Raw genomic sequence first — 15,775 nt, 5'->3', positions numbered from 1 at the left:
ATAATCATTGAATCAAACATGATATGCATCTCAATTTTTTATAGAAAACTAATATAGAAATTTTATATTAATTATGAATATTATCTTAATAGGTAAAGACAACAGCTCTATTAAATGTCCTGAAAAGTTAAGGCAGGTCAACCATAACCAGTTCAATGAAAACCAGAGAAGAGCAGTGACTCCAAATCCTGATAATTCATATGATCATAATGCCAGCATTCGCCCTCGTCGTGCAGTCACTCCAAATGGGGATGTGTCCCACAGTTGCCTGGATAAGGAAAATACTTGTAGCATGCCAAGCATAGTAACAGAAAAACACAAATGTGAATCTAGTTCTGAAGTTTCAGACACATACAGTGTAGTTGATTGTACTTCCCAGATAAGTCACTCATGGAGGTCCAAGCAATCCCTCAGCAAAATTCAGGCTGCAGGAAATTTCGATTTTGGAAAAAGCAGGCTCATCAGTGGCAATGATACTGGTCCATTATATCCTATTCATGGAGTTGCACCTAAAATGTACACTTCTTGTGACTCAAAGAGCTTTCAGGATCCTATTTCAATTGCTAAGAACAGTTCTTCTGCCCACTGTTTGTCTACCCCATTCAATATTCAGTCTAATCATAGAGGTACAACTCAAGGGACAAATGAAATAATGAACAATAAAACAATTAGCACATTTGAAGAAGATAAAAAGAATGAAAATACTTATATTAGCAGAAGAGCAGTTGAAAATGTTCTCCATCTACAAAAACTACAAAGGCAAAAATCTATGAATGCTAAGAATGGCCATGTCTTTCTATGTCAACGAAATAGTAACAGCAGTTTGGAGTCACTTGAAAATATATATTCTGCTCAAGATAAAGGAGTTGGAAATCTTTCTGGAATGAAATTTGATATTCATGAAGCAATAAATATTCCCAGAAGGCGTGATTCTGGCAATTGGAGTGGTGATCGTAACAGTGCTAGCTCATCAAGCACTACATCTCTAGACAATCCACATTTCTATCCAGTGGGAAACAAAAGGTACCACTGTGAAATATATTTAATTAATCTTTCAAAAAAACTTTAACAATGGAAATATTTAACACAGTAATAGTATAATTGTATTTGTTATGCAATAATAGTATATCACAATAAAATAATGAAAACCTCATATATAAAAAATTCCCAACTTTACAGGAAAAGCAAAAAGAGGATGGGACGTTCCATTGAATAACACATTAAAGGGGGTTCATTTTTTTCTTTGTAAAGAGCAGATTGTTGCCAATTTTTTTTTCCTTCAAAAGCTGTAATTGATGATATGATGCAGGGCTCCCACTTGTTCTACTTTTCATACTTTTTGGTAAAATGTCCTACTTTCTAGGTTTTGTCATACTTTTTCTACTTTTTTACCAAATATGGTCAACAAAAATTTGTGTAAATTTTTTTTAAATGAAAGGGGAATCATCAAAATATTGCCAAATAATACGAATGTAGTAGATTGCAATTAATGATTCTTCCAAAGCAAAAGTTGTGCCATTTTTTAAGGTTATTTGGGGGGGTCTATGTAGATCATTTGGTTTATTAATTTTTCTTTTACTTATTTTGAGGATTCAAAAACTCCTTTTGTGTCATTGTTTTGAGTAGTGATTAAAAACTTCTATCTGGATAGAATAAACAATTTTGTATTTCTACTTCATTGGTCTTGGACTATTCATTGTTCAGTAACTAATATTCTTCATTCAAAATTATGGTGCACATTTTGTGTATAGGTGAAACAAAAGTTTGCATAACAAAGCAGTTAGCTACATAGGCCTATTCTATGTTTTGTGACTCTGATGCTACCCAATAGCATTCAATTGTTTTCTGTATTTTTAGGACAGTCAGAGGCGTAAACAATATTTGCAAAGCTCTGCAAAGAGCTACAAATGAAAGTGTTCCATGTGTCCAAAGCAATCTGGCTGGCATTAGATGGACAGTACATTGCTTACATTGGACCTTGTAATTAATAAATTTTGCACTGTGCTTTTGAAAGTTGTCTCAAAGGAGTGTCATTCTTAATGTCTTATATTCTTAAACTTACATGTCTTCATAATTTGCAGTGCATCCAGGAAAAGAGTTAACAGAAAAGAAGAGAGTTGTTAGTACACTGTTTTGGTCCAAAATTGTTTTTGTTACCAAGTCTTTTCTGTCATTTTGCTTAGGCTCAAGTTATTCTTATAGGATACTGAAATAGTGCTATGAAAAAAAAAATGTATCTTAAAATTTTTTGAAAATAAAAAAAATTATGTTTTTTAGCTTTTTTTATAAGGCTGTGATTATGTTGTCTTAAGGGGGGGGGGAGGGTACCCATCCTGTAGCCCTACTTTTTCTAATTTTTGAGTGGAAGCCCTGATGAGCTCAATCTAAAACTGTCAAAAAGTCATTTTTGAAAAAAAATTGATGCACAAGGTTTTCATTATAAGGTGATGATATATGCTCCTAAATAATTGTTACTGTGTTGAAAGAGAAAGGTTTCTGTGTGGTTTAGTTTACATTGGCGAATTTCATAAACTTTAATAACTCATTTCTTATTAGGGCTCTTAGTAATGGAAGAATACTCACTCGGGGTAATACATCTGAATCAGTATCCACAGATCCTGGCTACGATTCATTTTCATTGTCAAGTTCTGATAGCTATCCTTCAGTGTTGGCATTTTGTCCAGGAAAAGCTGATCCTAGGTTAGGACAAATATTAGAAAATCAGCAGGCTGCATTTGTTCCATATGATGTGGCACATTTACAACATTGTGTTCAAGATCTGAGTAAAAAAAGTGAAAATCATGTATATGGTAAGGAATAACTACATGTTTTCTTTCATTTAGTATTTTTTATTGATATAGCTGAAATAAAAGATTGAGGTGTTATTTGAAATAATGACTTCAGCTGATCTCTGTCAAAAAACTTACCTCTTGTAAATTTAGAAAATGGTATTTATTTATTAATGGTATTCAAAGAATCAAAGAAATGAAAACCTGTTTAGCAACAAAGAAAACTGAAAAAATATTCTCAAATGCATTTTTCAAAGTACTTCTTTACACAAGAAGCCTAAAAAAAATGATTTTCTAAGAAAATTTTCTGAGGAAGCTTATTTTTACTTTGCTGCATGCATAACAAGAAATTATAGTTGTGGAATTAAAAAGAATATTTCATCAATATATTCCAATCTTCTAAGACAAAAAGAACATTAAAATGAACGTATTAAGTTACCATATTTTAACATGTATAAGGAACCTTCATACATAATGAACCCTCATACATAATGAACACTCATACATAATGAACCCTCATACATAACCCTGATTTTTAGGGCTAAAAATTATGAAAAAATTTTCATCAAAGCTATTTTGCATTTTAAGGTATTTATATATATATATATATATATATAGTTTTTAAATTTGTCATTGAAACCATTAAATTCCTCATCACCCTCATCTGATAAATTACAATCAGCTACATCAACTAGTTCATTATCATCACCAGAGTCCAGAGGCACCGATATGAAGAAAACATTGGGGGTGCTGAAAGTTGCTGGTAGTCCCATTTATATGGGACTCAAGTGCGTATACAGGAGAGCGAGGGTGCATCGCAATGTGTTTTCAAAAATTATTGGGGGGGGGGGGGCTAAGCCTCCCTTACAAAGTTTATTTGGGGCTCTCAAATGGCCTCAGTCCCTAGGTTCTGGCACCTACGCCAGAGTCACTCGCATTGTAAATTGCATTATCCTCAGTACCACCCATGTTGTTGCTTAAGCGGCACCTTTTATAATTGCTTCTTTCTTAACACCATTCCCTGACTTCTTCACTCAGCTGCAAACTTCACTAATTGTTGGCTTCCTGACTTTTCTCGTTGGTGTTAGGTTGGAGTCAACATCTTTCTTCCATTTGCTCTATTCCTCCCTCATTAGTGCCTTGAAGAGTTTGTTGATACTGACATTTAGAGGTCGAAATTGGCTTGTGAGGCCACCAGGAATGACTGCCAATTGGATTTCAGATTTTTTTTGCCAATGTCTTTGTTTTATCAAGTGTACCCCAAACTGGTCTAGCACCAGCATAGCTGACTTCTTATAAAGGTTCCCAGATATCTTACTTCAAATCATATCCTATAGTACCCATGTATAAGAAACCCTCCTATTTTTAGCAAGGTGTTCCTTATGCACCTTAAAATACGGTAAATATATTTGTACATTATCTACCTTAATATCTTTGTCAGCATACTCATACATAAAAGCTTCTGTTCAGGGTATTAGTTTGTATGATTTAAGGTTCTATATCATTTGACCATTATGAAAAACATAACTTTGAGCAGGGCAGCAACTAGGGGGGAGCAGGCGGGTCTAGTGCCCTGGGCTTGCGCGCTGGACCAGTAGGGGCACTGAATTAACCCTTTAACTGCTTCTTCTACATGGCAAGGGGTGCAAAAATGCTGGTTTGCCCCGGCTGACAAAGTATCTAGTTGTGGCCCTGACTTTGAGAGTAGCTGTTTATCTCATGAAAAGAAAATTAATACATGAAGAAAAAGATTTATTACTGGATTTTTCAAATTGGATATCTGGTATTGTGTAAATTGTCAAAATTCCAAAACAAAATTTAACTTTAGCAGAGTAATATGATATTATTATGAGGTTATGAGCATATAGGCTTTCCATGATGAAATTAAACTTTTTTTTATTTTTTTTATCTGTTTTTTATTATTCCAGTAGCAAATGTTTGTTAGAATAGTTAATCTAAATTATTATTATCTGAAACTCTAGGCAAAACTACAAACTTGCTTTCTGCAGAGCCGATAAATTTCGGTCTTTGCCTCTCAATGCTGTCAATTGTGATCTCTATATCATACAATTGTAACACCAAAATTCTTTCTATGGAATTTTATCTTTGCTGTCGGTAGCATCAACCAGCTGCAAGAAAGAGATGTAGAGATAATGACTCTTGAAAATCATGATAACACACTGATCCATGTGTTGAATGAGGAAGGCTGTATGTGTTTGGGGTTAAAAACAATTTGGGTAAATTAGTAAAACAATCTAATAGTTTTGGTTGTATTAAAATGCACTTTGTCTCTCTAAAATGGCCAATATAGGTGTTTGCATCCCTCATGTGGGCACCATGATACTCTCTAAAATGAGTTGCGAAATCACTGCTTGTAATAGTTTGAATCAGCTTTAACAAGCAATGGTGTTCATGCATCAAAACCATGCGTGAAATAAGATGTCATAATATGAGGGATACCAGTATTGTTTATATTGAATCAAGTTAGAACTTTTTTTTCCATTTCTTTCAGGCTTTAGAGATGAGTGTGAAAAACTGTGCACAGAAGCTGATATATTTCTTGCTAAGTCAGTTGAAAGAGAAAATATAGGAGATATTTCCATGGCAGCTCTTTTAAGTGATAGTGCTGCTGGTAAGTATCATTTGAACAATGATCTCTCTCTCTCTCTCTCTCTGACTGACTGACTGACTGAATTGCATATGATTAATTCACATATTTTTTCTTAAATGGCAGTCGGTTTCAATAGGAGTATAAACAGCATTTTGTTAAAGTCCTCAAAAAAAACAAAACAAAAGCATTAGTTAGAATTTTTTGAAATTCTTTAATTTTGTTGTCAAAAACAATTATTTTAAATTTGTTATAATAATTTACTATAATCCGATTAGTATATAAATTAACATCATCACCCCAACCCAAAAAAAAAATTCTTTATGTATTGAAACATTTATTGTCAAATATATCAGTATCTTTTTAAACTGCACAATTTGGTTAAGAATTTACACATATCGAGATGGGAATGATGAGCAGATTGATAGCTAGGTCTTTCATTTAAAAAATGTGATGCTAAATGAAGAGACAAAACTTAAAAACAGTAGTGTATCTTCAGCAAAATATTATTTACATTTTTGTGTGTGTGTGAAGTTATTCAACACTTAATGTTTGAAAGTTGAAAAAACTTTAAAAAAAATCCAGAAGATAAATACATTTTTTGGGTTTGTCATAACATTATACAAATATTAAATACAAAAGATATTTGTTCCAAAACACGTAAAAGGTTATTAAGTATTCTTAGTTATGAGTTATCTTTCACTTCAGTAACCTGTTTTGATATCAATTTAGTGATGATGCATAGAAAACATAAAAATTCTGCATATGCTTTTAAATCTGTGTAAGAAAATTGAAAAACAGTCATTTAAAACCTCTTTGACAACTCAAATATTTCTAAAGTTCATCATTATTTTATATTTCAGCTAAAGCTCGATCAGCAATGGATGTGCCATATAGTAGCCCACATTCTCTTTCATTGGCAAAACTGAAACATAGTATGTGCATCATTCGTTCATGTAATCTCCAAAAGAAACTGAAAGATGTTGTTTCTCAACAACGAACAAGAGAACTTTCTAAATCCCACCAGTACCATGAATCTAGTCATGAAAATAAACATGGTGATCAAAGTACTCTCAGAAAAGGAAACTTTGATTTACAGTTGAAGCATAACTGCACACAAATTAGTGAAACCAGCAGATCTTGTACTCCTCACAAACACTTGATAAATATTTCTGATTTTCCTGAGAAAAATATTGAAATATATGCTACTCTTCCAAAGAAAAGTTTGAAAAAGAAAAACAGTCTTCTTTCCTTTGTTGAATCTCTAACAAGTGAGGATTCCTCTGCTGAAAAGTGTAGTAAATCAAGAGATGAATTATACCAAGAAAAAAATAACGGGAGTGAATCTTTTCATAGTGATAGTGCTGCATCTCAAAACAGAAGCAGTAGTTCAGAAAGCGGTTCTTCTAAATCATACAGAAAAAAATCTCGAACAAGTACAAAATATGCGAGCAAAGATTCAGACCTTAGTGATTATTCCAGTGAATGGGAGCACAGTAAAAAGAGTCCATTGTATCGAACTTATTCTGGGCCTCCTTCACAACAACAAAGTAAAGATATAGTTGGAGATATTGCTGAAGAGAATAATCAGTTATTAAATCAACAAGCCAAAAAACAACACAAGATAAGGAGAAAGCTCATAGGGGGCTTTATGAGACGGAAGAATAGAAGTCTGCCAGATCTGCGAGAAGGACAAGATAAATCAAGCAGTCTCTCACGTGCATATGATGATTGTGACATCTCACAGAAACCTCTATCTTTGAAAGTGTTAACTGATAGATCAAAAAAGCTTGTTTCAAACGATATGCCTCAAGTTGTTAATAAACACAAACAATTAGAATTTCACCCAAATACTGCACCCAGTTTAAATCCATGCAAAGATGGGATTTCAAGGCAGAAACAATGTCTTCAATCTACAAATTCTTCAAATATGCAAAATTCAAGAACACACACACCCCCTCCCTACAAACCGCCCCCTCCTCCAGTTACAGGAATTGGAGGAGATGGGGAGATTCATAAGAGATTCATTTCGCATAATAAAGATACCAGCACCAAACAATTTGTACCACCATTTAAATCTCTTCATTCCAGTTTTTCTAAGTCTCCCAAAGATGAACATCTCCAAAAGTCTCAAGCGAGTTTGAAATTCAATTCAAGCTTTCCAAATGGACCAATTTCCAGTATTCCCCAGAACTGTTCATTAATGAAAAATAATAATGCACCGAACTATAATTCTCAAGAACCTCCCAAAGGGAGTGCTGTTTGGTTGAAAGAGTTGCAATTAAAGCAAGAGGAACTTATTCAAAAGAAAAAGCTACAGGAAGAGCGTCTAAGGCATGAAATGAAAATCAATGATATTCCTTCAATGTATCAATTTTCCTCAGGTAAGCTTCAACTACTTTCAGTTTCATTTTTATGTAGTTAAACATCTCAAAGAACCGTGTTAGATTATGGAAGTTTCCTGAAAATATAATTTTTAACTCTTGTGATGAAATATTTATTGCAGTGTTATACATCTACAAGTATGAAATTGAAGTATAGTTCATGAATAAGCTTAACAAAGACTATTTTAGATTAATCACATACTTCCTAAATCTCTATTGCACACGAAATTAATATTCCAAATTGGTTAAAAAGTACTAATGTAAGAAATATATGAAAAATATTTATGATACATGATGGTGCTATATATATGTTTTATGGTGCTAAGAATTTTTCATTTTTTAAATTATTGGAATTACTTAATATTTATAGAATAATTTTGATAATTGAATCATTTAGTCCTAAATTTTTTAATAAACATTCATTTTTCTCAAGTTATGTTTTTGCTTCTGTTTTAGGTAACAGAGATAAAATTGCTGATGATATTAATAGAGATACATCATCCTCCAGACCAAGAACAAATGTAAGTTGATAATGTAGCTCAAAACTGAATTGTAGAATTTGCTTGATAAAGATTAATTTATATATGGAATGGGGGGTTATATACAGTCAGACCTCGGTGTAATGTCACACCAGGTGACCAAATATAAATGACTTCATAAGGTGGGGTGACTTAATAACAAGTAAGATCAACCTGCTGTTTATGCTGGCAGGGGCATTCAAAGAATAAAGTTATAGATGTGGGACATTAAAAGTAGTTAACATTATACAGAGGTCTTACTGTATATAGTTATCAATAGACAATTTCGATTATTTGCTAGTTGTTATATTTTTGTGAATTTGACCTGCCTATTGATTAATTATATCTGTCAAAAAAATCTTGCATATAATTCACTGATACAAATTTTACTATTCTGAGAGAAAATATTGTATAACCAGCAGCGGTGTATAATCTGCATATGCTAATTGCACCAACCAATAATGAAATATTAAGGAATGGAAGATGTTGGTCATGCTTTTGGAGAAAGAAATGTAGATTTTCCTACTCAAATTTATATGTCAATTATTTTTTATAAAGCTGTATTTTTACGCATTAATTTTTTTGAATATTTATTTCTATTCTAACCTCTCAGGGAAAAAAAAACTGCTGATAATATGCAGTGGTATATAAACCACACTAAGGAATTCCAATGTTTTTTTAATATTATGTGTGTCTACGGATTACATGCAGGAAAATATAGAGAGAGTACCACTCTCACGTAAAAAGCATGTAAAAGTACCACTCTCATGTAAAAAACATGTAAAAGTACCACTCTCATGTAAAAAACATGTAAAAGTACCACTCTCATGTAAAAAACATGTAAAAGTACCACTCTCATGTAAAACTCTCATATAAGAAACATGGCTTAAAGAGTTTTAAAAGTTAATTATTGGCTCTTGTGGCTAATTCAAACAATCAGTCTATGCAATAACTTTTCTCCCGATTGTCTTTTCCCAAACATATTTCGTTTTTGTTGAGAATCAATGAAATTATAATAAGTAGCAACAGAGACACACACAAAAGAATGTTTTGAATAAGCTTTCTCAAAAGCTTATAGTTATGCTTTACAGATATGGGTTTTGAAGTTGAAACATCAATCAACATTTCTTTTGTTCTCTTAACAATTAAGTAGGAAATAAAACTGTTCAGAAGATTTGAATAGCTTGGAGGACAAATGAGAATTTGTTCCATTTAGCTAGATTTTTTAGTTAAGAGTTTTATTCAACTCTCCTACTTCACTCCCACCCAAAGTATATGGCAGGAGATTTTATTCCATTTAACACTTATTCTTATATGCAGGCGATTTTCATCTGAATGAAAAAGCAAAAGGCCAACAGGCAACCTTCAGAAGGTTCCCATCTCTAATCAGCAAACAAAGGGAAAAGACAAAAAAGATCTCACTTGAATACCATTTCTTTCACTCCATTTTAAAAGCGTGATGAAGAGGATTCTACACTCAGCAACTTTCTGCAGCTGAAGAACAAGTTTTAAATTTTAGTCAGATGAGGTTGGACTGAAATCTCAGTCCCTCCCTTGCAATGTGCAAACAGAGACTTTATCTTTTCCTATATTTAATGGCATTTTGAAGCTTATAATGGCATTAATGTTCTACTTTGCCCTGAAGATATTTGGAAGGATGAGTATTAAGCAAAGTGAATTTTCAAGGGAAGGTTGAGGGGGGGTATTGTAACATTTCACATCCTATATTTCATTCATTTTTTTCCAAAAAAAAAAAAAAGTTGGGGCCCCTATTGCTAGGCTCAAAGATGCTTGGTTAGCCTGCCAGTCAGTCCAGTGCCTCTCAGAGTGGGTGACATCATCCTTTTAGGGGGTGGGGCTGGAATAAACCGAGGAGATATGCATAATATAGGAAATTATGGGGTGGCTCAGCTAGGTTGGTACTGAGAATATTATTTTTCCAAGAAGGGGTAATAGAGGATGGATAAGTTTGGAAAACTCTGGTTAGTTAATATACGTTATGTTGTTTGAATTTGGGGTCTTGATCAAATGTCCCAGTTGCCCATATGGAAATCAGGTCCAGACTATGAAAAAAAAAACCAAATGAAGAAAAATATTTGACTGTCATTAATTTGAAATTCTGAAGAACTTCATAGTTTTTAGGCAAAAGTTAATTTAACTTTGCTGCTAATTACCAATTTTTGTCTTATTGGGGTAACTTATAATATTAAGCATACTTACAATGTTTCATGGTGAAATATGCATTAATATTGTTTAATCTTTTTGCAGGATATTTACAGCTGTTCCTCAGATTTATCTGTGGATGATCAAGTGTTTCATCGACATCCAAAAGGTGGTTCAGATATCAAAGACATTGAACAGAATAATACTTCAGTAAGATATTTGACTTCAAAATTTGAGAAAATCACCCATTCAGATGCACCAATGAGTGAAGCAGCTACTCCAGTCTCAAATGATATTGTTCATCCTGTGTCTGAAAAGCATAATTGTGCTCTTAACCAGGATGCTTCGAATTGCAATCAAGTGGAAAGTAGCACTAGCTCACAGCCACGAAATACTGTTCAAAGAGAGGTATTCTCCTCAAATCCAGATAACAACTCTACTAGTTCTGTTAAACCCCAAACTAGTTCCCCAAGTGTATATGTTTATAGTTCTCACTTGTCAGATGCACAGTTGTCAAATGTGTTGCATATAGGTGTGAATGGTGCTTCATCTAGAAACATGAATTCGTCTAGTGTGAAAGATTTAACATATCCTGTACAGAGTGCAAATCATTCTGAAGTATCATCCAGGGTAGAAGTGCGACGACCAGAAAAGCCTCCAGATTATGAAACTGCTATTCAACGTTTGGAACTGATTCGTGGTGACAGAGCTCACATGAAACATCTGGATGTGAATCGATTTCAATGCATAGATTTATCATTATTGGAACATGATAAGAGGAGGAGAAGTCCTAAAAAAAGTGTAACTTTTTCTGATAAAGTAGTATTAGTTGCTTGTGCAGGTGATGAAGATAATGATTTCCTTCCAAATCCACTGTTGCAACGTGTATACAAACAACATATGATGCAAAATACACCAGAAGAGGTTAGCTCAAAGACTGGAGAAAATAGTGTGGAATTACAAGACTATTCATCCCCGCACTCAAATTTTGATGAAAAGTCCCCTGTAATTTCTTGTAATTCTGATGGAGGAGTTTTATGTAACTTATGTCATAACAAATCTGCCATTTCTTCAAACATTTATTGTTCAGATTGTGCTTTTTATATGTCAAGGTTTCAGAAATGAAGATTGATGAATCTGATACTCTTTTGCCATTTTTACCTGGTACCAAATTGTCTCAAAGAAATATTCTCTTGTAAACTGCTATTCATGTAATGAAATCAAAATATACTATGCCGAAAATATATTGCCAGAAATTTTTAAATTTTTCTGAGCATTCAGAAATACTGTATTTATGAAAAATTTGTAGATATGTATCATAAATATAGTTATTATAATTTAGAGATTCAATTATTTCCTAAACTGTGATACTGTTTTTCAAACACATTTAATTTGTGCATATCTCAGTATAAGTGCCACTGTTTTGAAAATGGAAATAACTAATAGAATACTATTTTGCGCTAGTTTAGGGGAACATCAATTTTCCTCAAAATACAAATTAATACCATTTGTTAACCAATTTGTTTAGATCAAACATTGAAAAACAAAACAAATATAGTCATAAATGTAATATAACATGAATAATGATTAGATGAACATGTAACATAGGAACAAATGTATTAAAAATCTCACAGCAAGGGCAATAAAATCTTATACAGTGAAACTTGTACAACACGAAATTTCAAAAGACTGAAATAATATTCTGTTTTATAAAGGTGCACACTAATCATTGATGGGACTATCTTTTGATTCTGTTCAAGACAGGTTTCTGTCTCATACAGTGTCTGTCTTAGACAGGTTTTACTGTCGAAAGATCAATAAACACAGTAATATTTTATTAATATTGATATTTTGATTTAATTTACTTATTGATGTTTTGATAATCAACAAAAGAAAGAATAATGGTAAAGGATCATCTTTGACAATTTTTTTGTTAGTAACATTGTCAACTGCAAAGCAGTCAAAAGCATGGATATAGAAATTATTTTTGTGTAATTCTGCATAAAAGTGCTGTATGCTCAGAATACCTCAACATACCCTAAATAAGTGGTTTTCCACCTTTGAAAGACAATGGCTTGGTTACTTCTGTTTTATATATTGAATAAATTTCAATATTCATTGTATGTTTATTATTTATATGCAGTGACACCTTGATATAATGATACTCTGCGTACTAAGAAAATATGTTGTTGAAGAGAGGTTATGTTTATATCAAGAGGTAGCATTATATTATCAGGCACCACCAAATTTATGATGTTGATATTCATCTCTTCTGAATTGGCGTTATTTAGTAGCACCATAAAATGCATTTATGAGTGTTTATTCACAGCAAAAAATTGTAATTGATTAGTTGAATGAAATTCAGTTTGTTATTGCACCCTGTAAAGTAGTTTACTGCAAAACATTTTTGTGCTTTACAGAGAAAGTTGAATCACAGAAACTTCGTTAACACTTCTAAAGGGTAGATAGTGCAAAATACTGTTGCTATTAGACACCCTTGAAAGAACAAAAACGGTAAGGAATTTAAAAATATATTGAAGATGATTTTAAGCAAAGTATAAAATATATTGTTGTAGCAGTTTTGAAATTTTTATTTCAAAACTTTTATTTATTATAGGGATTTATCATAGTAAAGAATATCATTGTATCAAGAGGAGTTTAACATTAGGCTATAGGTAATTCTAAATACAATTTGAAAAAATATTGTTGTAGAGGGATTTATTATTATATCAAGTATCATTGTAGCAAGGTTTCACTGTGGTTATTATATTAAAGAAAATAATTAACATAAAAAGTCAATAAAAGTCTTTTCCTTTTTATAAAGAAAGAATAGATATCATTAATTGATCAATTATAGGTGTAATAAGAATACACTCTACATTATTCACAATAATAACAGTAATGATTTCTCCTGAATTTGAAAAAGAATTCCAATGCTTAGAAAGTAGAGATATTTTATAAAATTGGCTTTCACATTTGAATGAGCAGTTGAGAAATAATGCTCTATAGTGCCATAGTACACCAATTAGGAAACACTGCATAATTTCTTTGAAACTGTATCTAAAACTTATCTGTTTGAATTTTCCCTCTAGAGTTTACCTGTAAATTAGTTTGTGCTACATTTCACAATGTAATGATATGATATTTCACAATGAATGATTATGTTCATTCATAATACTGTACATTAATATTTGCTTACTTGTGAAAATTTTATACATTTTTTTTTGTTTGCAAAACTTTTTATAGATTTATTCTTGATTTAGAAAAAACAAAAACATATTCTCATCAATGTTCATGTAAATATTATTCGTAGTGTCAAAATTTTTCATTTCAAAAACGTTGATCAATTTTTTTTAAGTTTGTGGATATCAGCAAAATTAGAATATATTTTATAATGTAATACTCATAATTACTCTAACATGACATTATTTTTATGGCTTCAAGCAAAAATCATAGTTAGTTAAATTTGAACATGCTTGCAGTCTTTTTGTGTACTGTTTGCTGTTTTTGTTCATGATTCAGTTTCCTGAGAAAATATTTTTTATTCTTCTTGCTTTTAACCCTTTACCAATTCTTGAAGGCTACTGGGAAGTCCGTGAAAATAACCTATTTTTGCTTTCTGAAATAAACTCGTCCAAACTTTTACTACTCACCTAACCCACATACTTTTTCACCATTCAGTTCCTATATTGTATTGTTTCAAACAACAGTGAGCTTCATTCTGAAACTTGAGTGGAGCTTTTGAAATCCAAATGATAAGGCGTCTATACTTGTCTTTCTTGATGTAAAACTCCCGCCCCTGATCAGAGTTGTCAATCATCGCTACCTACCCTTTCACAATAACCTCTTATATACCATACCCCCTATCATTGTGGTCTAAGGCCATTTTGGCTGTTTGCTTGTAAAGCCATCTGCAACCGTTATGGCCAGTAAAGAGAATTAGATTTCGATTGTATCATTTTTTCCAATAGCGCAGTGAATTTTAAAATATGGCAACCAATCTTTTGTTGTAAGTGCAAAAGCTTTATTAAGCATGTTTTGCCTGTTATGAAGCACCCAATATGTCTGTTCACCAGGCAAAACTTTGTTATTTTTTATAACAATGAGCTTCCAGATTTCAGACAATGAGTTTCAATATTTTTTTTTTAAAATGCCCATGCATGCTGCTACAGGGGACTATTTGTCAATCAATGTGTATTTTATATTACTTAAAGCAGTTTTTTCAGATTTAGTCTTTTGCTCTCTATTGCAGTCACATCTTTAACATGCCCTATAAATCCACTTCTGCTGTAGTAACTAAAATCCATCAATTCTCCAAAATTCTCCCCTCCTCTTGCTAGCAGTAGAATATCTTGTGGATAGTATGGTTAAATACAAAATAATTTTCATTTAATGAAGTGGACTATTAACTGAAACTTTTCTGCATTTTTAGAATCAATTTTACATACACTTTGATTTGCAATTTCCAGTAAAATAAAATAAAAAAAAAAATGCTCATACAAAGATACTGAAAGGTGAATATATAAGTACATACATAATTTCTGTTTTGTTCATTTTTTAAGATTTTTATTCATTTTTTTAAGATACATACAATGTGAAACACTGCTTTAAAAAATAAAATCTTGTTATTTTGTTATTTCACATGCACAAAGTTTTGAGTTCAAATATAATTACTGTATTATGTATACATATATACTAAAGCATGTACATATGTTTGTTGTGATGTTTTACATTTGATGTGATGGATAGTTATAAATCAGTGTTGAAACAAAAATGTGCCAAAGTTTTTTTATTTCTTTTTTGTACACTTGTTAAAAAAATCTCATCTGATTGTTACATGTTTTGAACATTGCGCCTTTATTTCATTTTTTTTAAATCTGAGATGAAGTGGCTGTGCCTTCAAATGAAATGATAGCTGTTTGAGTTTCTGCAAAATATTCAGTATTTTCTCAACTTTAAAATGTGTTTAAATGTTTTTGAAATTTTATTTTTTTACAAAATGGAATTGTGCCTAACTTACTTTTGTACAGATTATTTCAAAGAGCAAATAAATATATCATTTATAACTTTTGCTTGCTCATTTGTTTGAAAAATTGTAATGTGCTGAGTTATTTTTGTATTGCTTGTTTATTTCTTTTGTGGTAGATTAAGAATGAAGGTTTTCACAAATATTTTAGTTTAATGTTCTAGAACTTCTAACATAAAAACTTCTACTTCATCCATAGCAATAATCTATAACTATAAATAAGCTCGTACCTAATTGATGAACAAATTAAAATATTAGGTACCCTGTTCAGCAAAAAGATAGAAAAA

The 15,775-nt window shown here is 31.8% G+C and overlaps 1 protein-coding gene across 2 annotated transcripts in view; it reads left to right on the top strand.

Annotated features, from left to right (window-relative positions):
* Positions 1-15,505, top strand: part of LOC149080666 (uncharacterized) — an 84,626-nt gene extending 69,121 nt beyond the window's left edge. For both annotated transcript variants that reach the window (XM_089239856.1, XM_089239854.1), the window contains exons 12-17: positions 93-1,023; positions 2,557-2,810; positions 5,302-5,421; positions 6,261-7,781; positions 8,238-8,302; positions 10,568-15,505. In XM_089239856.1, coding sequence (XP_089095982.1) covers positions 93-1,023; positions 2,557-2,810; positions 5,302-5,421; positions 6,261-7,781; positions 8,238-8,302; positions 10,568-11,587 — 3,911 coding nt within the window. In that variant the 3' untranslated portion in view covers positions 11,588-15,505. The remainder of the gene's footprint in view (positions 1-92; positions 1,024-2,556; positions 2,811-5,301; positions 5,422-6,260; positions 7,782-8,237; positions 8,303-10,567) is intronic.
* The last annotated feature ends 270 nt before the right edge of the window (positions 15,506-15,775 follow it).

This window comes from Pholcus phalangioides, unplaced genomic scaffold (genome assembly GCF_987345545.1).
Source record: "Pholcus phalangioides strain wild (caught in Gottingen) unplaced genomic scaffold, Ppha-v1.0 ptg000011l_1, whole genome shotgun sequence".
Lineage (NCBI taxonomy): Eukaryota > Metazoa > Arthropoda > Arachnida > Araneae > Pholcidae > Pholcus > Pholcus phalangioides.
This window is presented reverse-complemented; position numbering and strand designations above follow the sequence as displayed.